Raw genomic sequence first — 27,124 nt, forward strand, 5'->3', positions numbered from 1 at the left:
GGTGCAGACACACAGAACTCTGTGAGACAGATATGGCTCAGGTTTCTTATACCCTGAGACTCAGGATAGGCCCCTCCATGCAAATGTTCTCTTCCTTTCTGGCCAACTAAGCTCCTTCTTGCCCCTTGGTTCTCTCCCAATATCCTGGCCTCAAATCTTGCTGCACTGCATCTGGGTTGGGTCTGATAAGATAATACCCATGGGGATAGAGAGCAACCTGTGGCTGGGTGCAGTGAGCACTGAGCAGGGACCAGATGACAGATGTTTGATTCCTGGCTCACAGCCTACTCCACACCACTAGGGTAAGGTGCACAGGGCCCCCTGCTGCCTCAGATTGATAATGTTCCAGAGGATGAAAAATCTCAGAGGTCCCTGCCTCCCTCAGATCTTGACCTCCTCCCATGTCTACACAAGGAAAGAACAAATCCCTTAACACATGTAGCCTCCTACCTCACCTCATTCAATTCTTGTCTCATTGAGCTTTTACTGGAATCAATAACAAACCAGCTTGTCAAGAGTGTTTAGAGAAGGGAGTGCCTCAGATTAAAAATTCATGGATAATAGCACAGATGAGTTGAGAAAATGTAGTTCAACCATGAAGTCAATTCCTACGCTCCTCAATAATCAACATCTCCCATTTCCTATATGATTCTCACCAGATATACCAGATATACCCAACAAACTCTAATGACTGTTTGGGATTGCAAAGAAACTTGGAATTTCTGGGGAAAAGGGAACAATCAAATGCACCTTGAAGGACATGTTTCTGAGGTTAGGAAAAGTATGATCAATAGATTTGAAACTATTTCAGGATTATAGAGTCTGAAGAGCATGTTTAAGTGTGGCATCCCCCTTCAGAGGTAGATGCAATGAATTTCCTAATACAAAGACCTGGATGATTACCTAAGAGGGTGACTCTTGAGAGAGGATCTAGACCTAAAGGGAGAGATCAGGAACATTCACAAGAAGTGTTGACACAGAGGTAGTAGCGGGGTGGGGGGTTTATAATGTAGAGAACTTTGAAGGAGAGGACAGTAGAGCCCCTGAGTAGTGGCTCAGGGAGATGATATGAAGCTAAAGAAATGCTTGTGGCCAAAGTGATATTGTGGTTGAGACACTTGCCTTCAAAGAAGTCAACTCTTAATGATTTTCTGGTATCACTTATTCTGCAAACTCCACCAGGAAAAATTTCTAAGCCCAATGCAAAGATTCAAGAATAATCTCCTTCAAGCATTCCCAAGAACATCCTCCCCCCAACACGCAAACACACAATGTATTGTTGCTTTGGGCTTTCATTTATATTTGTTTTGATCATATACAGTAGAGCATAGAGACCATGTGGTGTTGGTATCAAAACTGCAGTTTCATACATAAAGTAATTTCTCCAGCACTCAACCATCTTCTTAGCCTGGCATTCAGACTTTGAATTGATTATTTGGTACAACTTGATTCATGGATTGCTATGTCAACAAATATTCAAACGTGAATCTCTATAAAAATACTTATAATACAAGAAAATTTTATTCTTAAATAGTAGAGTTGAAAAATTTCCTGGTAAACTCTTAAAACAATCTTGGCATATTAACAGGTTTCATGCCCTAGCTCCTGAACCTCTTCTTGCTGCCACACCCCTGCAGGTGAGATTCATCCCTTGGTTGACATCCCTGACCTTATGCAGAACTGAAGGCAGATAGTCTTCCTTCACGTTGTGCCCTGGAGCCTTCACACCAGACCTCGACAATATTCAATGGCCTAGAGTCCCACCTCCTCAACCTGGACGGCTCTACTCAGCAAGTCTCACACTGCTCACAGTAACAATTCCTGCCACTGGTAGAGGACGGCTCTCTCTCTCTCTCTGAATATATATATATGATACTATACATATATAGAGAGAGAGAGCAATTCAGTGTTGCTTAGTAGAGATTAGAATTTTTTTAAGATTCTATTTAATTTAAAATTCCTGGTAGCCTAGATCAACAAGAACAAGAACAGCAGAGCAAGCATATGCCAATATCCAGCACCCCTTTATGATGAAATCCCTCGCCAAATGGGGATAGAAAGGACTTTCCTCAATATAGTTAAAGTCATTTGCCACAAGCCTATAGAAAGCTGCCATGCAAATATTCCCTGTTATCAAAATAAAAAGATATATCATTGGCCTTCTATTTATTCATCCTCAATGGGGAAAACAAGAGGCTTCCTTCTAAAATTGGGATGAGGCAAGGATGCCCACTCTCTCCACTGCTATTCTTTATAGTACTGGAAGTACTTGCAATAGCAGTCAGGGAAGAAAAAGATAAGGGCATTTAGTTAGGAAAACAAGAAATCAAGCTCACACTATTTGCAGATAACATGATACTATACTTAGAGAACTCTAAAACCTCTATTAAGAAACTCTTAGTAATAATAGACTTGTATAGTAAGGTTTCAGGCTATAAAATCAATATCCAAAAGTCCATAGCTTTCCTATAAGCAAATAATAAAAGAGAAGAAAATGACATGAAAACAACAATCCCATTTAAAATTGTGCCCCAGAAAAACAAGTGACTAGAAAACAACTTAAATAAAGACGTAAAAGACCTGTACAAAGAAAACTACAAAATACTAGTTTAGGGAATAAAAATGGACACGAGGAAATGGAAAGATATCCTCTGCTCATGGATTGGGAGATTAACATTGTCAAAATGGCAATGCTACCTAAATCATTGTACAAATGCAATGTGATCCCTATAATAATACCCATGACATTCTTCAAAAAAAATGGACCTAACACTCCTGAAAATCATATGAAAGTAAGCACCCACGAATAGTTAAAGCAATTCTTGGGAAAAAAGAAAATGGGAGGAATCAACCTCCCCAACTTCAAACTCTACTACAAAGCAGAAATAATTAAAACAGCATGGTACTGGAACAAAGGTAGAGCCTCAGAACAATGGAAAGTATTGAATATACTGACATCTCCCCCCAAACATATGATCATCTAATCTTTGATAAGGCAACAAGAAATATGAAGTGGGGCAAGGAAAGCCTCTTCAACAAATTTCTCTGGCAAAACTGGACATCTACATGCAAAACTATGGGCTCAGATGTCTACCTAACACCACGTACAAAAGTCAGATAAAAATGGATTAAAGACCTCAGCATCAGACCGGATTCCGGAACGTACACTGAAGACAAAGTTGGCAAAACCGTCCAAGACATTGAAGTGAACAGTATATTCAAAGATGACATGCCACTGGCCAAGCAAGTGAAAACCAAGATAGACCAATGAGACTATTTTCAACTAAGAAGCTTCTGCACCTCAAAAAAAAAACATTGACCAAAATTCAAAGAGAGTCTACAGAATAAGAAAGGATATTCACCCAATACCCATATAACAAAGGGTTGATATCAAGGATATACAAAAAACTGCATGAACTCCACAAGAAAAAAACATCCAACCCCATTAAAAATGAACAGAAACTTTCTCAGAGATGAAATCAAATTCAAAAAAGGCACATGAGAAAATGCTGTACATCAATAATAATCAGGGAATTGCAGATCAAAACAATAATGAGATACCATCTCACACCACAAAGACTGGCCCACATCCAAAAGAACAAAAGCAACCAGTGTTTGCATGAATATGGCGAGAAAGGGACCCTCCTTCACTGCTGGTGGGAATGCCGACTGGTTCAGCCCTTCTGGAAAACAGTATAGAGGATTCTCAAAAAATTAGTAATTGAGCTCCCATATGACCTAGCAATACCACTCCTGTGAATATATCCCTGAGAGGTCAAAAAGTACAGTTAAAATGACATCTGCACTTCTAAGTTCATTGCTGCACTGTTCACAATAGCCAAAATCTGGGAAAAAAATACCGAGTGTCCAAGAACAGATGACTGGTTAAAGAAACTTTGGTATATCTACACAATGGAATATTACGCAGCTGTTAGAAAGATGAAGTAATGAAATTTACATACAAGTGTTATTACATGGAAAGTATTGAGCTAAGTGAAATGAGTCAGAAAGAGAGGGACAGACATAGAAAGATTGTATTCAACTGGGGAATATAAAGTAACAAAATAGGAGACTAATATTCAAGGATAGTCACGATAAGTACCAGCAGGTTCACTCCATGAGTTGAAAGTAAGCCTCACATACAAGGGGAAAAGGTAGCTCAGATAGAGAAGGGAACACCAAGTAAATGGTGTTGGGAAGATCTTCCCAGGATGGGAGATACACGTTGAAAGTAGAGTATAGAACGAACATGATTGCCACTCAATGCCTTTTTTGCAAACCTCAGCACCCCAAAGGAGTGAGAGAACAAAAGGGAATGCCCTGCCACAGATGCGAGATGGGATGGGGGGGATAGGGTGGTGGTAGGGATACTGGGATCATTGGTAGTGGAGAATGGGCACTGGTGGAAGGATAGGTACTTGATCATTGTATAACTGAAACCCAAGCACAAAAACTTGTAAGGTTACAACTGTACCTCGTGGTCTTACACTAATAAATTTTTTTTTAATTTTTAAAAATAGACTAACATAATGCACACTTACCACTGCATTTTCTGGGTCAGCATATTGATGAGACCTTCTAAGGAGTCAATCTGTCTTCACATCCTCTCCTATAATATTATCACACAGAGTCTCAGATTCTCTCTCTTTCTGATTAACATATCTGATAAATGGCTCAGTGCCTCTTATATTTTCTCTCCACCAGTATCTATGTTGGTCAGTCTACAAAGGATCTTTCTGTCATGCAAATATTCCCTGAAATCAAAACAAAAATAAATATCAGAATCATTCTATTTATTCATATACAGAGGGTTTTCACAGTCTGAATAAAATCATCTTTGTGGCACATTATAAGACACTTATAACCTATTTTTCAAAATTACTAAACCATATCTAATGGGGTTCAGTCAGTAGGCAACAAATTATAGAGAAAAATATATAAAGATATGCCTCTTAGAGAGCCCAGCAAGCTGCTGAGAGAATCCCACCTGCAGAGGCAGAGACTGGCAAACTTCCCATGGTGTATTCGATGTGCCAAATACAGTAACAACAACAGGTCTCATTCACCTTACTCTGAAAGAGCCTCCAATTGTTGGGAAAAGATGAGTAAGAAAATGCTACTAAAATCTCAGGACAGGGAGGAATAGAGATGTTACTGTTGCCAACTCTAGTAATTCGACTGATCAACGGGATGACAGTGACAGTGACATGGTACTAAAGGTTGAAACTATGGGATCTAACTTAATATATATGAGTTGTAACAATAATATACCAATTGCTTGAAACAGGTGAAAGAACTTTGGGGAAATGAAAATAAATCATGCACAGCTATGGTTTTAGATCTCAGATATAACCTGCAAATCCTTGTTCCTGAGGATGGTCTACTATAAGGTCAGAGAGGAGGAACTGGATCCTGGGGTGACATAACAGGACTTGGGGGCTTCTTGTTACGTCATCATTTCTACACAACTCACTTAATCACTTAACTTCCCGATAGTTGTTGATTTGCTCGAGCGGGCACCAGTAACGTCTCCATTTGTCCCTGTCACGTGCTAGTGTAGCCCAATGACATCTGTTCACTCTAGGATCATAAAGAGCCTCAAACCGATCGTTCATGATCTTCACGAAGAAGTCTGACCATCTGGTAGGTGGGCGGCTACGTGGTCTTTTGACATCCCGTGGAATCCAGTCAGTAACAGCTCTAGTCCAGCGGTCGTCTTTAAATCTCATTACGTGACCAGCCCATCTGATTTTTGACACCTTGGCAAATGAGACAGCATCCCTGATTCTTGATCGTCAATGGATGTTGGAACTCCGAATTTTTTCTCTCATTTGAGTGAAACGTGATATTCCAAGCCACTCTCTTCCTCCTGCTCAGCTCGGGTGCCAGGTCATTTGTCATGTTGACTTCTCGACCTAGGTACACATAGCTGTTGCATTCGGAAATGGTCGTTCCGTTGAGAGCGAAGGGGGCATCAGGAACGAGGCTGTTTCTCATAAACATTGTCTTGGTAAGATTCAGCTGTAGTCCTACCTTTCCACACTCCCGGTCAAAGTCGGCCAGCATTTGTGCCGCTTGGCTGATGATTGGTGTTATTAAAACAATGTCATGAGCAAAGCAGAGGTGGTGTAATTGCCGACCATCTATCTTCACTCCCATTCCTTCCCATTACAGTCGTCACATGATGTGCTCGAGGGTGGCACTGAAGAGTTTCAGTGAAATGGTATCGCCCTGCTGAACCCCTCTCCTGACATCAACGATCACTTCTTTGTAGAATGGTGAGATCCTGGTAGTGAATCCACAGTACAGCTCACGGAGGATCTTGATGTACTGGGCTTGAATGCCCTGATTGGCTAGGGCTTCAATGACAGCTTCTGTCTCAACAGAATCAAAGGCCTTCTTTAAATCAATGAACGTTAAACAGAGCGGCATCTTGAACTCCCGAGAAACCTCAATGAGTTTGGTTATTGTGTGGATATGGTCGATGGTGCTGAATCCTTTGCAGAACCCGGCTTGCTCGCATGGTTGTCCTTCATCTAGTGTTCTGCTAATCCTATTCAGGATGACTTGAGTGAACAACTTGTAGATGACAGACAATAGGCAGATCGGGCGATAGTTGCCAATGTCATGGATGTCTCCCTTCTTGAACAGTAGTACGGTCCTGCTGATTTTCCACTGGGACGGAACCTTGCATTCAGACAGGTAGCGAGTGAAGAGCCGAGCCAGTGTATTGATGAGTACTGACAGCAGGTTCTTCAGGTGTTCAGGTCTGACCTTGTCTGGGCCGGGTGCTGTTTGTTTCTTTACCGACGAAATGGAGTGTTGGATTTCGGGAGGGAGAACGTTGGTAACGACATATCCATCCTGTGGAATTTTGTATGTCGGCAAGTGGACATGGCTATTGTAGAGATTTGAGTAGAAGTCATGGATAATATTCTCCATTGCCGTTCTGGAGGATGTGATGGATCCATCAGGACATTTGAGGGCAGTCATCCATGGTAACTCACAGTTCCAGAAGGCAGAATCTAAACGTTGGACATGGGAGTCTCCTGGTGGACGATTCCACAACAAAATAGACCATATCATGTTCAATCGACGGTTTTGCCTGACCGATGTTGCTGTTGTCCCAAAATTTCTAACGGAATCAGACCACCGTCTCCTTCGTGCAAAATTCTACTTCACAGAGCAGGGAGAAAGGGCTGCAAAGTTCAAAAAGAGAACTCCCAGAACGACCACCAACTGGGAACTCTTTGGCACTATTGCAGCAACATGGGAAGATGCCATTGTTGACAACATTGACGAGGAATACGATTGACTGGTTCAGCACCTCCATGAATGTGCCAGGAACGCCAAGAGAGAGATAGCCACAAAAAAACGCCTGTCTTCGAAAACTCTTGAGCTAATTTGCCAGCATGGTTTGGCGCATGCCTCGGGTAACCGCAAGCCAACGTCCGAGCTCGCAAAGCAGTGCAGAGATGCAATCAAGGAAGACCTCAAAGAGAGAAGAGGAGAAGTACTGGTAGATGCGGCAGAAGCTGGAAAAGGTATTCGTTATGCCCGCCTGTCCTTCAACACAACTATCTGGTTGCAATTAATCTTACCTACAGAATCATAATGATTTGATTAATATGTGTGACTGACAAGACATGGAGATTGTTTTACTTCAGCTCATTTCTTTTTTTAGAATATGTTAAAAGAAAACACAAGATAAACATGTGGGAGATACAGGAAGGATACAGGGACATATCAGAAGTGGATGGATGATAGATTTTGAGTCTGTTCATCAGGAACAGAAGGTCTTGGTAGTTGGCCAGTAATGTCATCTAAAAGACAGGGATTCTCAGTCTTGTCTTCACTGGAACCCAGAGAAGGTTCAATCTCCAGAAGAAGACAATCAGGCTGGGAATCACGATAGCAAATCAATATGCAAACTTAGGAGTTTTCCTTTTGGGCTCCCTCTAATAACCCCAATAGCTCTTGTTTCCTCTGGGTTAAAAGGTAGATAGTTTTCAATACAGTTTCTTTTTTGAATAAAGTTACCTTAAATGTACCTAAACCTTGATGTGCAGAAACTAACATCAACATCGTGGGCCAACTGCTTGTGTGGTGTAAGAAGGAGAAGATAGAGTATAGCTTTCAGACTCCATAATCTAATCTATGGAAAGCTATTGGATCCTGTGTGATGTGGGTTCTAAAAGTGATTTATTCACTTTTTCGAGGGAATGGTGCTGCCAGCAGGTCAATCTCTACCTGTGAGGTGAGTGCGTCAGCAGCCTTATGGCAATGTCAGGCTCTCAGACACCCCAAAATTGCTGCTGTGCCTTTGGCCAGATCCCAAAAACTTGGGGCAAAGTTTACCAAGAAAGTAAATGGCCAAATTTAGTTATGTGGGAGACACACCCACAAACCACCTCCGGCTCAGCCATATAATTGGAGGCATGGCCTCTCTGGTTCCTGATTGAACTGCTTAATGGCCATGATCCCAGAGACTCAGAAATGAATCTCGGAACCCAAAGGCTTTTGGCAGAAATGTGTCCTGTTCCTGCAGTAGGTCACTGGCGCTGGGCCACTCCAGGTGGGAATAGGTTTTGTGCCTTGGCCTGTTTCCCCTGGCAGCCTGGTGACCGCCATCCTCCAGAGGCCACAGGTTTGGGCCTGCAGTGACGAGACACATGGGGCCTCTCCACGTTGGGGTGGAGCCAACTCTTTCTCCCCATCTCAATGAGACCCCGAGTCGTCGCCTACAAACAGCCTCTCTGGCTCCTGATCAAGCTGATTAATAGCCATGATACTGGAGACTCAGAAACAAATCTTGAAACCCAGTGGCTTTTGGCAGAAATGCATCTGGACTGCATACAAGGTGGCCGCCGGCTCAGAGCTTATTGGAAAGCCAGGTATGAACCCGCGGTGATGGGGCAACTGCAGTCTCATGGGAAGGGGGGCTGTACCGGCTTGTCCTTCACGTCCTATGAGGTCATGAGTTGCCTCCCATGAGCAGCTCTCTGCCATGGCCATGGCTCCAGAGGCAAAAGGACTTAATCCAGGGCCTGGAAGCTCATGGCAGAAAAGTGAATGGTCCCTGTGTTAAACTACGGCACCATGCCTCCCTGGGAGGGAAAGGGTGTTTCTCCCTTCCATCTTTTTCGCTCCCGGCAGAAAGGTGGCCGCCACCTCAGAGAGTATTGGAAAGCCAGGTATGAGTCAGCGGTGATGGGGCAACTGCAGTCTCATGGGAAGGGGGCCGGTACTGGCACATCCTTCACGCCCTACTGAGGTCACGAGTTACCCCCCACGAGTGGCTCTCCAGCACGGCCATAACACCAGACACACAGAAACCAATCTCGTAACTATCTGGCTCTTTGCAGAAATCCAAAATCGTGGCTGCGTGACATTATATGATTCTTATAACCAGCTATAGAAAAGAAAATATTTCACAATGCCTTTTCAGCAATTCTGATTGTTTGGGGGGAAATTCTAAACAATAATGGTGCATCTTTTGTCGAAATAATGAATGTAATCAATGTAGAGAAGAGATAAGTAGAAATCATCTGCCTCACAAGCATTTGGAGGGGTGGGAGGGGGGTATACTGGGGTTCTTGGTGGTGAAAAATGAGTACTGGTGAAAGGAAAGGTGTTTGATCATTGTATGACCGAGACTTAAAACTGAGAGCTTAGAAAATTTTCCCACAGTAATTCAATATATAAATATAAAAAGAAAAAAAATAAAAGTGATTCATTCACTTTCCAGCATCGGGATAGAAAGCACCCAGCACCTCAGACCCAGCTCCACTCATGCAGAACCCTCTGTCCTTATTTCACAACTGAAACTTCGGTGCCTGAAAAGAAAGGCCAGATGATCTCTTTGCGGAAATTCTTCAGTACCTGAAAAAGATAACCCCAGTACTGAAGCCACAGGTGAATGTAACTGTGTCTCCAGCAGTTGTGACTAGTCATGGTTCTTGAGTCACCACATTCTGAGAAGTGATCCCTGAAAACAGACAGGAGACCAAGGACAGAAGATGAGACAAGGTGCAGAGTATCTTTGCCATTTTCTCCACCAACCCAGAGAGTCCCCCTAACCTATGCAGTAAGCCTGAAATGTGAGCAGAAGAGGAGTCAAGGCCATGGTGGATACAATCCAAGGCTGTGATTTGTCAGACCCCTCAGCTCAGGACCAACCTCCAAGCTCTCCTTATGCCTGCTTCTTTCTGTGGAGTTGGGGCTGTCATGCAAATGAGTTCCTGAGGGTCACTCAGCAGTGTGACCATGGCAGTGTTTCTCAGTTGTTCCAAGTCCGTGACATGTGCTAGAGGGTCCCAGTGTCTGGGGGAGTTCATCTCACTGCAGCTCTCAGAGCATGGCACATAACCCCCTCTAGTGTCTACTTAAGAAAAGATTCATTCCAGCTTGTCTTCTTTCTTTTCTTATTTTAAAATTTTATTCATTTTTTATTGCATTACTGTGAAATACAGTTAAGGACTTACAAACTTTCATAATTACTATTCAATCATACAATAATCGAGTACACATCCCTCCATCAGTGTCCATTCTCCACACCAGTGTTCCTAGTATTCCCCCTGCCACCTCCCACCTCTTCCATCCCCTGCAGCTGTGGCAGGCAAATTTTCTTTCCCTCTTTCTCTTTCCTTTCGTGTCATAATGTGCAATAGAGGTACTAAGAGGCCATCATCTTTGGTCCATAGTCTACTTTCAGCATGTATCTACCATCCTGAGCGAACCCTCCAAGCATCATATACTTAGTGCTCTATTCGATAACCCAGCTGCCTTTTACTCCAGCATGTGAAGCAGCTTCCAAGTCGTGGTGTGATACTTCTGGTCCTTATCTCTACGGTCCTTCGTTATTAATCTCCTATTATGTTACTTTACATTCCACAAATGATGCAGTCATTCTGTCTGTCCCTCTCTTTCTGACTCATAGCATGATACTCTCCATGTCCATCCACTTATATGCAAACACCATGATTTCCTCTTTTCTAACAGCTGCATAGTATTCCATTGTGTAGATATACCAAATTTTCTTTACCAGTCATCTGTTCTTGGGCACGCAAGTTTTTTTCCCAGATTTGGGCTATTGTAAACAGTGCTGCAATAAACTTGCAAGTGTAGATGTTATTTCCACTATATATTTTGCATCTTCAGGATATATTACCAGAAGTAGTATTGTAGGTCTCATAGGAGCTCAATTTCTAGTTTTTGAAGAAATGTTCAAATTGTTTTCCCAAAAGAATGGAGCAGTCAGCATTCCTACCAACAATGAAAGAGAATTCATCTTTCCACATCCACTGTAGCCCTGGTTGTACTTGTTTTTTTGATGTATTCCAGTGTCTGTGGTGTAAGATGATATCTCGTTGTTTTGATTTCCATCTCTCTGATGATTAGCCATATAATGCATTTATTCATGTGTCTTTTGACCATTTAAATTTATTTTTTTTGGAAGAAGTTTCTGTTCATTCCTTCTCTCTATTTTTTTATGAGAGGTGGAGATTTTTTTCTTGTAAAGTTCTACCAGTATCTTGTATATCCTGAATATTAAGACCATTGCTTTACTAAATACAAATAATGAAAAAGAAGAAAGAGATATTTTAAACACATTCCTGTTCAGAATAGTGCCTCAGAAAATCAAGTACCTTGGAATCATCTTAACTAAAGAGGCGAAGGGTCTATAAAAGAAAACTACAAAACACTACTTCAGAAAATAAAAGAGGACACTAGGGAATGATGATGCATCCCCTGCTCATGGGTCAGGAGGACTAACATTGTCAAAATGGCAACACTCCCCAAAGCTTTATACAGATTCAATGCAGTCCTTATAAGGACACTCATGACATTTTTCAAAGAAACAGATAAAGCACTCCTGAAATTTGTTTGGAATAATAAACCCTCACGAATAGCTATAGCAATCATTGGGAAGAAGAAGATGGGTGGCATCACTTTCCCCAATTTCAAACTGTACTACAAAGTAGTAGTAATTTAATAAAAAACAGACCCTCAAACCACTGGAACAGAGTGAATATTCTGATACAGCCTCTCAAGTATATGATCACTTAATAAAGGAACAAGAAATGTGAAAGGGAGAAAGAAAAGCCTCTTCAACAAGTGGTGCTGGGGAAGCTGGACAACTACACGCAAAAAAATTCACTCAGACCTCTGTCTAATGCCAAACACAAAATTCAGATCCAAATGGAGTAAAGACCTCAATATAAGACCTGAATCCATAAGATACATGGAGGGAAATGTAGGCATAACCCCCCATGACACTGAAGCTAAAGGCATCTTCAAGGGTGAAACACCACTAACCAAGCAAGTGGAAAGAAATATAAACAAATGGGATTACATGAAACTAAGAAACTTCTCCACATCAAAAGAAACTGACCAAAATACAGAAAGAGCTCAGAATGGGAAGTTATTTTCCCAATATGCATCAGATAGGGGCTGCTTGTCTTTTTTTTCTAGTTTCCAACCTTCATTTCTCAGATCTGGAGTTGTTAGGTCACAAATAGCTAACTCCAGTGTCAGTAATTCCCCAGACAGTCACTGGATGGATGAATTTTGAGAAGGGGGAGTCTTCGTGAACCAGCACTTTTTCCTTCTCCTTGTCCACTCTTCTTAGACAACTCGGTTGAACAGAGACTCTAAGCTCTAGAAATTTTCTGTGTTAATTGAAGTGTGTTCCCCCCCAAATTTTAGAATAATGTAGATAATTTGACATATAGGTAAGTGCTTATGTAATGTATATGTGCCTCATCTGTACCAATAACTTTTAAATTTTATATCTGAATCTTGCTTAGTTTTCAGTTCTTAAAGCAAAGCAAAACTAAAACAAAATCCCTTGTTGATAAATGGTATTGCATCTGGTATGACATCTTCATCCTATCCCAAACTTTATTGCTAGAGAGTGGGCTGCTGCAAAATCCCTGGGACTGGTTTTTTGTATTTGTAGAAGAAATAGAACCACTATACTGTGCTTGATTTGATGGACCTCTCAGAGTATCTCTTCAAGTTGCCTGTGCTGGTGTCCATGCACCTGAATATCTTGGCATTTGAGACCTCATCAGAGAGCATTAGGCAGTTCCAAGTGAATCCTCCCATTTATCCTCATCCCTAGACACTTCAGGTCTGGAATGCATCCTTATAGAATAGTGCAGAGAAACCAGTGTGAGGCATTGTGATCAGAGGCATTGCAAGATACCTCCGGCCTCCATATTTTCCAGGGAGAGAATGATTGCAGAATTTAACCCATTGCTTAAGCTTTATAATCAAAATGTAATGAAAACAATGCATTATGAAACCTTCAGCAAAAAACTAGTAGACAAGTAAAGATGCTCCATGTTTTCTTCCAATAGCTCAATGGATTATTAACAAAGTGAAATTTCAGTTCTGAAACATGACCCGATGAGTGTAGGAGCAATGGCCCCATAGTGAGAGATTGTGGAAGACTTTGAATCTGGCAGAAAATGTAAATAATATTATTGATTTTTCTCCAGGTTACCTTGATTTACAAGGAGGTAAGTTGCATCTCGAATCGCAGTCAGGTGCATCATTAGAGGCATTTCTACAGAGAGAAGAGAAAGCAGAGAACAGACTCCATGGCACAGTGCTAGAGTGGAAACAGATATTCTCCACCAATGGAGGAAACCAAACCACCAGCAAATAGCTAATGAGTCAATACTAAAGTGGACAACTCCAAAAATCCCTGCTTTAGAAGGTACTTGAAGCCTTAGGATCGATTTATGTGTTTGTTAGCATGGAGCTTATCCGGATTGGTGGCTGACAATTTATCCTGTGATCCCCAATGTAGGCAGTGTAATTTAAGCTGGTAAAGATGAATTTAGAATTTGGTCAAACTGAACAAGTTCTACTGTGGCCTGCTCATAAGAAAAACTCATCTCTACATCAAGTCTTTTGCTATGCAGATCACATGTTGTATCAATGCCCATGCTCATAATTGGAACTATATTCATCTGCAGTGATTTCTGTTCTTTAAAGTCTAGTAAAGCATTCTTTAACTACCACTCAATGAACCTGTCCACAGGTATAGAAAGTTTGAATCCACCATTCTACCACCTTATAAGTAAGTAGACAGTTCTGACTCCCCATAGATATGCTTGCAGCAAATGTACTAGTTCAAAGGTATAAAAATGACTTCGAGACACTGATCTATCATAGCTAAAAGCAAATGCAACTTATAAAATAAAAAGAAATGTGATAGAGGCTGGAGTAATAGTACAATGGATTCCGGCTTTGCCATAGAGGTAGCCAACATGAATTCCATCCCCAGCATCCCATATGGTCCATGAGTGTGAAAACTCAAAAAAACGGCAGCAGTCTATCTCTCCCGCCTCCCACTTTCGGTAGTCTCAGGCCGTTCCGCCACCCTGGGGAGGTCACAGTATTGGGCAGGCTAAGGAAGAAAATGAGGGCCAGGCTGGATGGTGTCAGTTGCAGTTTATTACAATCCCATCTCCATTCTCCTCTGATTCTCCTCCTGCTTCTTCCTCCCCCATGCTACTTCATTTCCCTTCTCGATCCCTCTTCATTCTCCTCCTGGCTCTTGAATCTGGATCTGAATCCCCTTTCTCCTTCTCCTTCTAGAGTCTGAATCCTGATCCCTCAGTACACTCTTACAGTCTAGTTAAATCCCCAAGCATGAGGGGTTGGGGTAACAATTATACATAGGTGTTGTCACAATCAATAGGGGTAAAGTACTTTCCTTCGGGGAAAGCCACTTCTAGGACAGATACTCTCTCAGCAGGACAACCCAACCTTAGAACGGAATCCCCCGAGTGTGTTTCTCCTCTTATATGTTTCTCCAACAAACATATAATCATTCATAATATTAATCATTTTGTATGGACATAGTAAGAAATACATTAAGCTTATGGAATTGATCTCCTAGGGCCATCTCAATCTCAGACTGCAGTGCTCAGTCCAGATAATCTTTCCTATCTGTAGCAGGGTCCTAGACTCACTGTTACTTTTGGATCATGATAGCATCTGTCCATGATCAAGCTCTTAACTTAGAGTTAAGAATCGTGGCACTTTGGCCTGGGTAGCTCACAGCTTGCCCTGGGTCCATTTGGTCCCTGATCGGGACCCTGCTTTTGGGTGGCTAGGAACTAAGGGCAAATGAGGGTTAAGTCAAAAAAGCAGATGCCCAGGAGTGAATAATATTCAAAACCAATTAAATCCTAAGTTACAAAGCATAATATTAACTGACTTCCTGTATCTCTACAGAAGGGACTTTACTTTAAAGTAAACTATTCAAAAGACATAAGGAGAGAAGAAAGGCAGTATTAAATTACAATACAATTTCAGTGTCTTAGAATGATCTGACCTTACAAATTAACAGATTCTGAGTAGTTGAAAATCTGATTAACTGGTTGGGAGGAGATCATAGGGCAGAGTTTACAGATAAACACAATGGAATGGAAGTGCCTCAGGAGCACTGTAATAAACCTGAGTTTCTTGTGGCAAGGAAGGGAGGACAAACCAATGCCATCCTACACCTGAGAAATCCCAAGTGTAATTTCTGAGAGAAAGGGCATGAGGAACCCCTGAGAAAAGCTGGGTAGGATGGCCTGCTCTCCCTGCAAAAACCGAAAGAATATGGTAGCTCTAGACCTTGAGAATATCTTCATTGTATCCTCACTCTGATTGTTTTGGGTCTGCTGCTGACGATCTTACAGGTGTATCTCCTAGACCTCTTACTGTCTTAACTCTTGAAAAAGACCTGGGGAACAGAATCTTTAGACCAGACCAAAGATGAATCATTACTGATAACTTGAAGTGGCTGGAAAGCATTTACAATAGAGCTGCCTAAGGAGAGGGAGACTTTAGAGCTCACTCTCAGTCTCAGTTCAGAATGTATTCTACTCTCCAATAGAGACCTGTCTGCCACTGTCTTCCCGTTGTTTATCTTTTTGCTCGAGCGGGCCCAGTAACGTCTCCATTGGAGACTTTGTTGTTACTGTGTTTGGCATATCGAATACATCACGGGTAGCTTGCCAGACTCTGCCGTGTGGGCGAGATACTGTCAGTAGCTTGCCAGGCACTCCAAGAGGGGCAGAGGAATCAAACTCGCGTCGGCCAAGTTTGCTGCATGCAAGGCAAATGCCCTACCGCTGTGCTATCACTCCAGCCCAGAGGCCTCTCTACTAGTTTGATTTTATCCCTGCATTGACACATTAATCAAGACATGTTCAGGAGTGTTCATATATACGATAATCTCAACATTATGAATAAATATCTTTAGTCTAACCCTTTAGCCTACAAATTCCACAGAAATCCTAAAAAAGCAAGTCAAGAGAATACAGTAATCCAATTCGAGCCATAGTAGTTTTAAACAAAATGAGAAAGCACAGAAATGTGCTATAAATGATGGATAAAATAAAATCTCAGAAAAAGAATGACAAGCAACTGAATCCTTCCAGGTGAGACTGGTCTATGGACTACAAACTACGGAACCCTCTTGTAATGGGGGCAGGAGAGTCTTCTTTCTGCTGTAAGATACAGCAGCCCCCATCATAATTCACAGCCCCTAGCATAGAAACTGTCCACCTCTATAAGTAATCTTGAAAATAATGAAAAGAAGAAGATGAATCTTCAGGACCTTCTTGGAAGGGGACAGGCAAATTCTCCTTTCTGCCTGAAGGCACAGAATCCCCCAGACACACTAGATACTAAGTGGCTTGGAACTTGCCCAGATTCACAACTGAACCTCATCAAGATACAAATTGTTCCAGATCCATAGATCCTGAAGGCTTTGTCCACAGACAAAGACTCCAAATTTGGTAGTCCTACTATCAGCCCAGTAGGACTACAGAAAATTTGATGGGAAAGTCGAACAGAAGACCACCAATCTCAATGAGCAAAACCAATAATACAGAAGATTCAGTTAGCAACAATCAACCCAGTAAATCCTCAGACCCTAACTTTAGTAACACCATTGTGAGACATAATTATCAAAAATTATCAAAAATTTATTTTTTGATCTGAGTTTTGATAATTCCATTTGCCTTTTCTAGAAATTCCTACTGGCACAGCTCCTCAGCCACCTGGACTGGGTAACCTGTGAGAATGCTCAAAAACATCCTAGAGGCAAAAGCTTGGATAATGACTCCAAACAATGGCGATGGACTGAAGATAGGAACCTAATGTTTCCTGGAGAACATTATAGATGAATTAAAGATTAATAATTTATAATCGACCAGGCTTGAGGATGGGAGCTTCTTTGCTACACAAAATCTATAAAGGAGTCTAACTTTTTTATTTTTTTTCATTAAATCACCGTGGAATTCAGTTATAAAGCTTTCATGTTTGAGTTTCTGCCATACAATGATTGAACACCCATATCTCATCTGTACACATTTCCACCACCAATATCCCCAGTATCTCCCCCCTTTACAAATGCCTCCCTCCCGTCTCTATGGTAGATAATTTCCCCACACTTTCTCTCTACTTTTGGACATTATGGTTTTCAATATAAATACTGAAAGGCTATCACGTTTTGTCCTTTATCTGCTTTCAATACACATCTCTCATCATGAACGATCCCTCCAAACATCATTGAGGAGTCAAATCTTTGTTCCTATTTAGAGAGTTTAGAGACCTGGATATATATTTTGCCAGAAACTGCACACAACCCATATACCATTATTTTTCCTTCCTATTAATCTTCACTTTTCTTACCACATCTTACCACATCTCCTTTTTCTGGATGTACTGATTTTTTTTTTGTTTTTATATAATCATTGCTTCTCCTGAGTAAACCTGTCTATTGACCATCAGTCAGTAGTCTATGTCTGTGATAATCAGTCACAGGGATCATTGCAATTGTCTCCTTTTACCAGGTCAACACTGCCCATCTTTATGTTGTAGTAAGCAATATGAAGTAAATATTTTTGTGCCTGCTAAGAGGGCAGGCCTGAGTGGTGGGTTATAGACATTGGAGGAGGAAAGACACACTGATGGTAGGATTGGTGTTGGAACATTGTATACTCGAAATAACTATATGTAATGAATAACTTGGTAAATCGCGAGTCATAATATAGAATAAAATTTTAAATTAAAAAATTAGTGACAACTCAAGGAGTATTTCAAATGTGATAGAATTGAGTAAAACTTAAATCTAAATGCATGGAGATCTACAGCAACTGTATAGCAAGATTATTCATAGACCCAAGGTAACAAGAACAGATTTATGTACTGGCTCATCATCTAAACGTGTCATTGTGTAGAGCACCACTGTATCCCAGCCAACAGTAGTATTCATCCTAATCCTCTGATTGGGCCTTTGAGATTATGAGGGCTGCTTTGTTCCCAAGGATAAAGCCTGAGAACCGGGTCGGAGTCCTGGAGTATTTTTTGTTTGTGTTGTAAATCATTGTTCTGGGAGTTTGACCAGACTTCTGCTGGAACCAGTATGGATAGTGACCGTCAGTGACTGCTCCAGTGCTGAAAGCACATGTGAGAACGACTGTCCCTCCTGGGTTCACAGTTAATGAAGGCCCCTGAGTCACCACAGCCTGAGAATTGGATCCTGAAATGAAAACAGAAGCATGTCAGGAATAAAAATAGAAGTCAGAGAAATTCCCCAAAGGTTAGTCACTGAAATTTCCACAAACCTGGGCAATAAGTAAGGAGGAAGAAGATGATGAGGAGGAGAGAACTCCTGCTCATGGTGCAGACTTTCCAGGACATTCTGGGCCCACAGTTGACATAGGACTCTGGGGCCTCTTTTATTTCCCTCTGACCTGGGGGATGGGTTTGTTTTGTGTGTGCTTGCTGCAATTCTAAGCCATTTAGCATAAATTCCCTCCCCCAATTCTGTGTCTTCAGTACATGACTGGCACTGCTGTGAAGGGGAGCCTGGGTTGGTTTTGAGCTGGTTTGTTCCCTTGGGAGGAAGCACCTGTTGGTACTACTAGAGTGCTGCAGGCCTTGTTCACTTCAAAAGCATCATTTCCCCCTTTTGATATTTCAAGGTAATGTTTAGTGTATTTTAGTTATTCAGAGCAAAGGGATTTTTTCCCTCAAGTGTTTTTCAGTCTTTTAAAAGACCCTTTTTCATCATGCGAAAAACCAAATTCTTAAGTTTTGCTTTTGCTTATTTTTAATAGAAGTCACACAAAATATTGCTACAATTCAAATCAGAACCCCTTGAATGCTTCTTAGAACCATCATTCTGGCTCAATTTTTGCGAATCTTTGTTTACGCCTCTTTCATTTTGTTCAATAGCCTCCTCAAAGTTTCAATTCTGCCTAAGTGTATACCTATCCTTGCACCGATTTAGCAATTATCAAATGTAATATACCCTTTCTTTGTATTCATAACACATTTTATTTCAGAAATATTTTTTATTGGTTTTGGTTTACATGAAGGTGACATCATGTTGATTGTTAAAAATCTGTCCTGGGGTTGAGCTATAGTTCAGTGGGGAAGGTACCTCCTTCTATGATCAGGGTTCAATCGTCAGTGTCTCATAAGGTCTCTCCAGATTCCTAGGAGTGATCCATGAGAACACAGTCAATAGTAAGCGATGGGTATCACCTGGCAAAAAAAGTTTAACAGGCTATTATGGGATTGCATGCAGTACAAATAAAAGGTTTGGCAAATCTTAAGAACACGCCTAGGAAAAAGAAAATATTTTTATTCTTTTTCCTATGTGTTTGTGAAGGAGATTTTTTATCTGAGAATTTTACATTTACAGAAAAATGCAAAATAATATATATATTTCTTATGTATGTTTTGTTTTTACCTAAAATTAGATATGATGTTAATCTTGATCATTCGGTTGTTAGGTATGTACTATATTTGCTGTTATGATTTCTCTGTCTTTTCATTTTCAAATAGTTTTCAGTATACTGAAGCTTTTCTAGTCTATTGTGTGGTGATATCTAATTTATTTTTTAGTTTATAATTCCCTAATTATATAGATCATAAGTTCCTGTATTTTTGTTATCTTACCTCCCTTTTGGGGTTTCATGAAAGTCATAACCATAGCATTCTCTGCCCACACACATTCCCATGTTAATGCAGATGCTAGTCCTGTGTCTAGAAATCCCTACTGGATGTGGTGGTTAACCTCTTCTTTGATTCACATGGCAGACTGTCCAGCATCCCTCTGGGGGTTCTTTGTGTACACGTAGAGTGCCCCTGATGGCTTCATCACTTGAGGTATCCATGAAGACTTTAATCAATTAGTCATCTAACATTCCATATCAAAATAGTCCAGACTTCACACAGCCTTGATTTGCTCTTAGTTTTTAGGGGTTAGGACCTGAAAACATAATCAGGGGAAAGCTCTTGGATCCTGAGTAATGTTGGCTCTAAAAGTGATGCATGCAACTACTGAGTTTACCACTTTTCCTGAAATAGATCAATGTTGACCCAGCATCTCAAACAAAGATTGTCTCTGGAGACCTCTCTGTTCAGACTTTGCAATTGAGCTTCAGTACCTGAAAACTGGAATCAAGACTATCTCTTTGCTGGATTTTTTAAAATTTCAGTTTACACAATTTCTCACATCTGACTATCACTTCCAGATGACCAGAGAAAATGGCATATCCCTGAGCACAGAAGACTATCATTATGAGTAAGGGTGACCAGCAATACCACTCCTGGGGATATATCCCAGAGAGGCAAAAACATATAGTCGAAGTGACATATGCACTTGTTTGTTCATTGCAGCACTGTTTACAATAGCCAGAATCTGGAAAAAACCTAAGTGCCCTAGAACAAATGACTGGTTAAGGAAACTTTGGTATATCTACACAATCGAGTACTATGTAGCTGTTAGCTGTTCAAAAAGATGAAGTCATGAAATTTACATACAAGTGGTACGACATGGAAAGTATCATGCTAAGTGAAATGATTCAGAAAGAGAGGGACAGACATAGAAAGATTACATTCATCTGGGGAACATCACTTGATCACTTGATCCCTCGTTATTCATTGGTTTACTCGAGCGGGTGCCAGTAACGTCTCCATTCATCCCTGTTGCGTGCTAGCGTAGCCCAGTGGCATCTGTTCGTTCTAGGAACTTGCAGAGCCTCAAACCGATCATTCAGGGTCTTGATGAAGAAGTCTGACCATCTTGTAGGTGGGCATCCACACGATCTTTTGACATACCGTGGAATCCAGTCAGAAATGGCTCTAGTCCAGCGGTTGTCCATAAACCTCACTATGTGTCCAACCCATCTGATTTTTGATGCCTTGGCAAATGAGACAGTGTCCCTGATTCTTGAGCGTTGACGAAGATCAGAACTCCGGATTCTATCTCTCATTTGAGTGAATCGTGATATTCCAAGCATAGCTCTTCGATTCCTCTTTGAGAGACCCGAATAGTGCTCTCATCCTGTTTTCATAGGGCCCAGGTCTCTGAGGCGTATGTTAATGCAGGAAGAACAGTGGAATCGAAGAGATGTGCTCACAGCTGGAGGTTCTTTGTCCTCTTAGTTATTTCTTCAACACTCTTGAAGGCATTCCAAGCCGCTCTCTTCCTCCTGTGCAACTCAGGTGCCAGGTCATTCATTATGTTGATTTCTCGACCTAGGTATATATAACTGTTGCATTCGGAGATGGTGGTTCTGTTGAGAGCGAATGGAGCATCAGGAATGAGGCTGTTTCTCATAAATATTGTCTTCATAAGATTCAGTTGTAGTCCGACCTTTCTACACTCACAGTCAAAGTCAGTCAGCATTTGTGCCACTTGGCTGATATTTGGTGTTATTAGAACGATGTCATCAGCAAAGCGGAGGTGGTGTAGTTGCCGACCATCTATATTCACTCCCATGCTTTCCCATTCCAGTTGTCGCATGATGTTCTCAAGGGTGGCACTGAAGAATTTTGGTGAAATGGTATCACCCTGCCGAACCCCTCTCTTGACATGGATGATTACTTCTTTGTAGAATGGTGAGATCCTGGTAGTGAATCCGTAATAGAGCTCACGAAGGATCCTGATGTATTGAGTTTGTACTCCCTGATTGGCCAGGGATTCTATGACTGCTTCTGTCTCAAGAGAATCAAAGGCCTTCTTTAAATCAATGAACGTTAGAAAGAGCGGCATCTTGAACTCCTGAGAAACCTCAATGAGCTTAGTAATCGTATGGATATGGTTGATGGTACTGAATCCTTTTCAGAATCCGGCTTGTTCACATGGTTGTCCTTCATCTAGTGTTCTAATCCTATTCAGGATGACTGAGTGAACAGTTTGTAGATGACAGACAATAGGCAGATTGGGCGATAGTTGCCAATGTCTTGGATGTCTCCCTTCTTGTATAGTAGTACAGTTCTGCTGGTTTTCTATTGGGATGGAACCTTGCATTCAGACAGGTAGTGTGTAAACAGCTGAGCCAGTGTATTGATGAGTACTGATGGTAAGTTCTTCAGGTGCTCAGGCCTGACCTTGTCTGGGCCAAGTGCTCTTTGTTTCTTTACTGATGAGATGGCATGTTGGATTTCGGAAGGAAGAACATTGGGAACGATATATCCATCATGTGGAATGTGGTATGTGGGCAAGTGGATGTGGCTATTAAAGAGATCTGAGTAGAAGTTATGAATAATCTTCTCCATTGTCCTTCTGGAAGATGTGATAGATCCATCAGGATGTCAGAGGGCAGTTATCTTGGTCTTGTAGTTGGTGAAGGACAGGCAGGCATTACGAATGCTTTTCCCAACTTCTGCCATATCTACCAGCATTGCTGCTCTCCTGTCTTTGAGGTCATTTTTGATGGCTTCTCTGCATTGTTTTGCCAGCTCAGATGTTCGCTTGCGGTTGCCTGAGACATGTGCCAAGCCACGTTGGCGAATAAGTTCAAGAGTGTTCGAAGAAAGGCGCTTTTTTGTGGTTATCTCTCTCTTGGCATTCCTCGCCCAATCATGGAGGTGCTGAATCATTCGATCATATTCTTCATCAATGTTGTCAGTGACGGCATCTTCCCATGTTGCCGCAACAAAGCCGAAGAGCTCCCACTTGGTGGTCATTCTGGGAGTTCTCTTCTTAAACTTTGCATTCTGGGGAACATTAACAAAATAGGAGACTGACCCCAAGAATAGCCGAGATAAGTACCAGGAGGTTTACTCCATGGCTTGGAGGCCAGCCGCACATGCTAGGGGAAAAGGTAGCTCAGATAGAGATGAGAGCATCAGAAAAAAAGGGTGTTGGTAGCATCCTCCCAGGATGGGAGATGCATGCGGAAAGTAGACTATAGATCAAACATCATTGCCATTCAATGCCTCATTTACAAACCACAGCACCCAAAAGGAGAGCACAAAAGGGAATGCCCTGCCACAGAGGCAGGGTGGGCTGGGGAAGATGGGGTGGGGGGGTGGGAGGGATACTGGGATCAGTGGTGGTGGAGAATGGGCCCTGATGGACGGATGGTATTCGATCATTTATAACTGAAACCCAAGCACAAAAATTTGTAAGTCTAAAACTTTACTTCATGGTGTTTCCCTAATAAAAGTAAAGGCCCTCCCGTTCATCATTGATTTGCTCAAGCGGGCCCAGTAACGTCTCCATTGGAGACTTTGTTGTTACTGTGTCTGGCATATCGAATACTCTCGGTAGCTTGCCGGGCTCTCCGAGAGGGGCGGAGGAATCGAACTCGGGTCGGCCATGTTGGCTGCATGCAAGGCAAACGCCCTACCCGCTGTGCTACCGCTCCAGCCCCTTCCCTATAAAATTTTTAAAAAATTAAATTAAAAAAAAGGAGTGAGGATATGTGGTACTGTAATACAAATCTCAAATGCCTGCAATAATATATTCCAAGGGTGATAGAAGGATTTCTATGTGTACCATGGTACTGGTGATCTGAGCAATGCAGGATAAATTGCAATGTAAATAATCTTTTGGAACACAGCCCAACTGGTTTTGGTTGACCCTCACTCCACCACCCGCGACTCCAAACCCTATGCATTTTACTTAAACACCGATTCCTCTGCTCCTCTCAGAGTACCCAGCAAGCTACCGATAGTATCTCGCCCACACGGCAAAGACCGGCAAGCTACCCATCACGTGTTCAATATGCCAAACACCATAACAACAAGTCTTACAATAGAGACATTACTCGGCCCACTCGAGCAAATTGATGAACAACGAGAGGACAGTGTTACAGCACTACTAGATTTAGAGGGTTATTCATGATGACTGATTACAGGCATTCAATATTCCAACACCAATCCCACCTTCCTTCCTCCATTTTCTCCATTGTCCCAATCACCACTCAATCTTGTGCTTATAGCAGGTAGGCAATAATTTATTTGAAATTGCTTTTTAATCCATAGCAAAATGATCAAAAAATGTTTCTGTAGAAGAATATTTGTGAAAATTTTCTGTTTCACCATGGAGACATGATGTCCTTGTCTGAGGGTTTTATTAAGCTGTTGTTGCAAGGTAACCTTCGTTGTTAATGCTCGAGATTGGTTGGTCTCTACTTTGCATCCCATCCATCTATTACTGGCAAATCAGTAATGTAGATGATGAACATGTATTTGTTGCTACGTGCTCTAGAAACTTAAGAGCTCTTACTGGATTGTTTTGTTGAAGTTCAATTTTTGACTAGAACGTGGCTTTAAGGTGTGGGGGTGTGGGAGTGGCTAAAAGGGTTTTTTTTTATGTAAGAGTAATGCTATTTGTTCAGCCACTGATTAGCTGTTTGAATCGGGCAGGAACTCCACCTTCTATTTCTTTTTCATTTTTGTTATAATTTTATTTATTGAATCACTGTGAGAGCAGTTACAAAGCTTACCGGTTTAAGTCTCGGTCAGACAAAGAAACACCCATCCCTTCACCAGTGCCCATTCTCCACCCCCAAAACCCCAATATACCCCTACCTCACACCCTCCGCCTACCTGTGGGGCAGATGATTTCCAAATTACTCTCTCTCTACTTTGATTACATTCAATATTTTGACACCAGACCCACCAGTATAATTTTGAATTTTACCACAACATTCAGATCTGTTGAAAAGGCAACAGTAGACTATTTGTTTTCTATTGCTGATTATGAATAACATATGATGTCGCGTGGTTGCAGTACTGACAGCGAGATTTTGAAATTCCAAAATTTTAACAATTAAATCTGGAGGGATTTCTGCCAAAACTGCTGGTTTCTGAGATTTGTTCCTGAGTCTCTTGTATCATGGCCATTAAGCAGCTTGATCAGGAGCCAGAGAGGCCGGTTGTGGGTGGCTACTCAGGGTCTCCTTGGGATGGGGAGGAAAGGGCCGGCTCCACCCCCATTTCATGAGGCCCCGCCTGTCTTGTCACTGCAGGCCCAAATCTGACTGTCCAGTGGCCTCTGGAGGTTGGCGGCCACTGAGCCGCCTAGGGGGAGCAGACGGAGGAACAGCACCCTTTCCCTCCTGGGGTGGCCCAGCAACAGTAACCTACTGCGGGGTCTGGATGCATTTCTGCCAAAAGCTGTTGGGTTTCAAGATTTGTTTCTGAGTCTCTGGGATCATGACCATTAAGCAGTTCGATCAGGAACCAGAGAGGCCATACCTCCAAATATACAGCTGAGCCGGAGGTGGTTTGTGTGTGTGTCTCCCACATACCTAAATTTTGGCCGTTTACTTTCTTGGTAACTTCGCCCCAAGATTTTGGGGTCTGGCCAAAGAAACAGCAGCAATTTTTGGGTATCTGGAAGTCTGAAGACACCATCAGGCTACTGATGCACTCGCCTCAAAGGTACAGATTGACCTGCTGTCAGCACCATACCCCCCAGTGACTGAAAGGTTTAATCTGGCCTGGAGATGGCCCGCCCATCCCCCTACAAGAGCACCCCAACCTCTCTGTCAGGAATGGATGTTTCAGATAGATATATAATTTTTAATCTTTTATGGCTAGGTTATCTCTTTGAGATTTGTTTGAGTCTCTGGAACAGGGCCAATAGATGAGGAGCTTACATAGTGGCAGAGGTGGAAGTGAGTGCCTTTTAAAGTTTAATTATCTGAGTTAAACATTTATCTCTGCATGAGTTCTTTATTGTTATGGAAAGTTCAAAAGAAGGTTTAAATTCAGCTAAGTTAAATAGGAAATTGTTGGATAGATCACTATGAACCAAAAAGTGCTTCCAAATAAAATTGCTACATGCTTAAAGAGCTTTGTATTGGAACAGGGTCATTATCTCAGTTTCAAAACAGATGAAAGGTTTTGTACCACTTCCTCACCTGCCTGTGTCACTGTGATTAGAACCACTGTAATCAATCATACAGTAATAGACAGCCTCATCTTCAGGCTGCAGCCCAGAGATGTGCAGGAGTCCCGCATTGGCTGAGGTGTCTTTTGATCCAGAGAAGCGATTGGAAACTCCGGATCCCAAATTTGTACTTGTGTAATAACTAAGGAGAAACCTGGGAGAGTTCCCAGTCTTCTGTTGGTACCAGAATATTCTATAGCTGCCAACACTGATACCACTCTTCAGGGTGCAGGTGAGTTTGGCTGTTGATCCAGGAGATGCTGAGACTGAGGGCTCCTGAATCAGCACAGGCTGGGAGAGGGACCCTGCAAAGAAAGATTTGTATTAGTTTCAGGCAAGAATCGGGTTCAATTCATCAATACTATGAAGAAGGAGAAAGTTCTATCAGGCAGCCTCTTGAGTCCTATCCATACCTGTGCAGTGAAAGAGGAGCGTGAGCAGGAGAGCAGCCCAGACCATGGTGCACAACACCCTCTGATCCTACAGTGGGCACTGGCTTCACTATGTCTACTTTACTCCCTATGCCAGAGGAGGAGCTCTACATGCAAATCAGGTAAATCTAGAAACTGCCTATCTCCTGCTGTGCATATTGATGGGGCTCAGCTGATACTCCAGACAGAATGGACAGTGTTTTTAGGGGTATTTCTAGGAGGAAGCACCTGCAGAGAGCACACACAAGTCCTAGCCCAGAGGACACAGGAGCTGAATCCCACTCATTGTTCACAGGCCCAGGCCCCAGGACTGGTTGCTCTGAGTTAATGGTTCTCACTTAGTAGCTGTGCTCAGAAAATAAGGGAGTTCCACAGCACCTCCTGTTGGCTGTGTTTGAAAAGAATAGAAAAAATATCCTGGCTGCTTGTATTACTGAATACGCAAAACCCATATTTGTCTAGAAAAAATTCA

The 27,124-nt window shown here is 41.9% G+C and overlaps 1 gene segment (V, D, J or C); it reads right to left on the reverse strand.

Annotated features, from left to right (window-relative positions):
• Window positions 1-9,810: 9,810 nt before the first annotated feature.
• LOC130022875 (probable non-functional immunoglobulin lambda variable 5-48) lies at window positions 9,811-26,686 on the reverse strand. The segment is given in 4 exon segments: window positions 9,811-9,988; window positions 13,511-13,573; window positions 26,193-26,526; window positions 26,635-26,686. Coding segments are annotated over 4 exon segments (621 nt in total).
• Window positions 26,687-27,124: the final 438 nt, after the last annotated feature.

Source organism: Sorex fumeus, unplaced genomic scaffold (assembly GCF_029834395.1).
Source record: "Sorex fumeus unplaced genomic scaffold, SorFum_2.1 ptg000021l, whole genome shotgun sequence".
NCBI lineage: Eukaryota > Metazoa > Chordata > Mammalia > Eulipotyphla > Soricidae > Sorex > Sorex fumeus.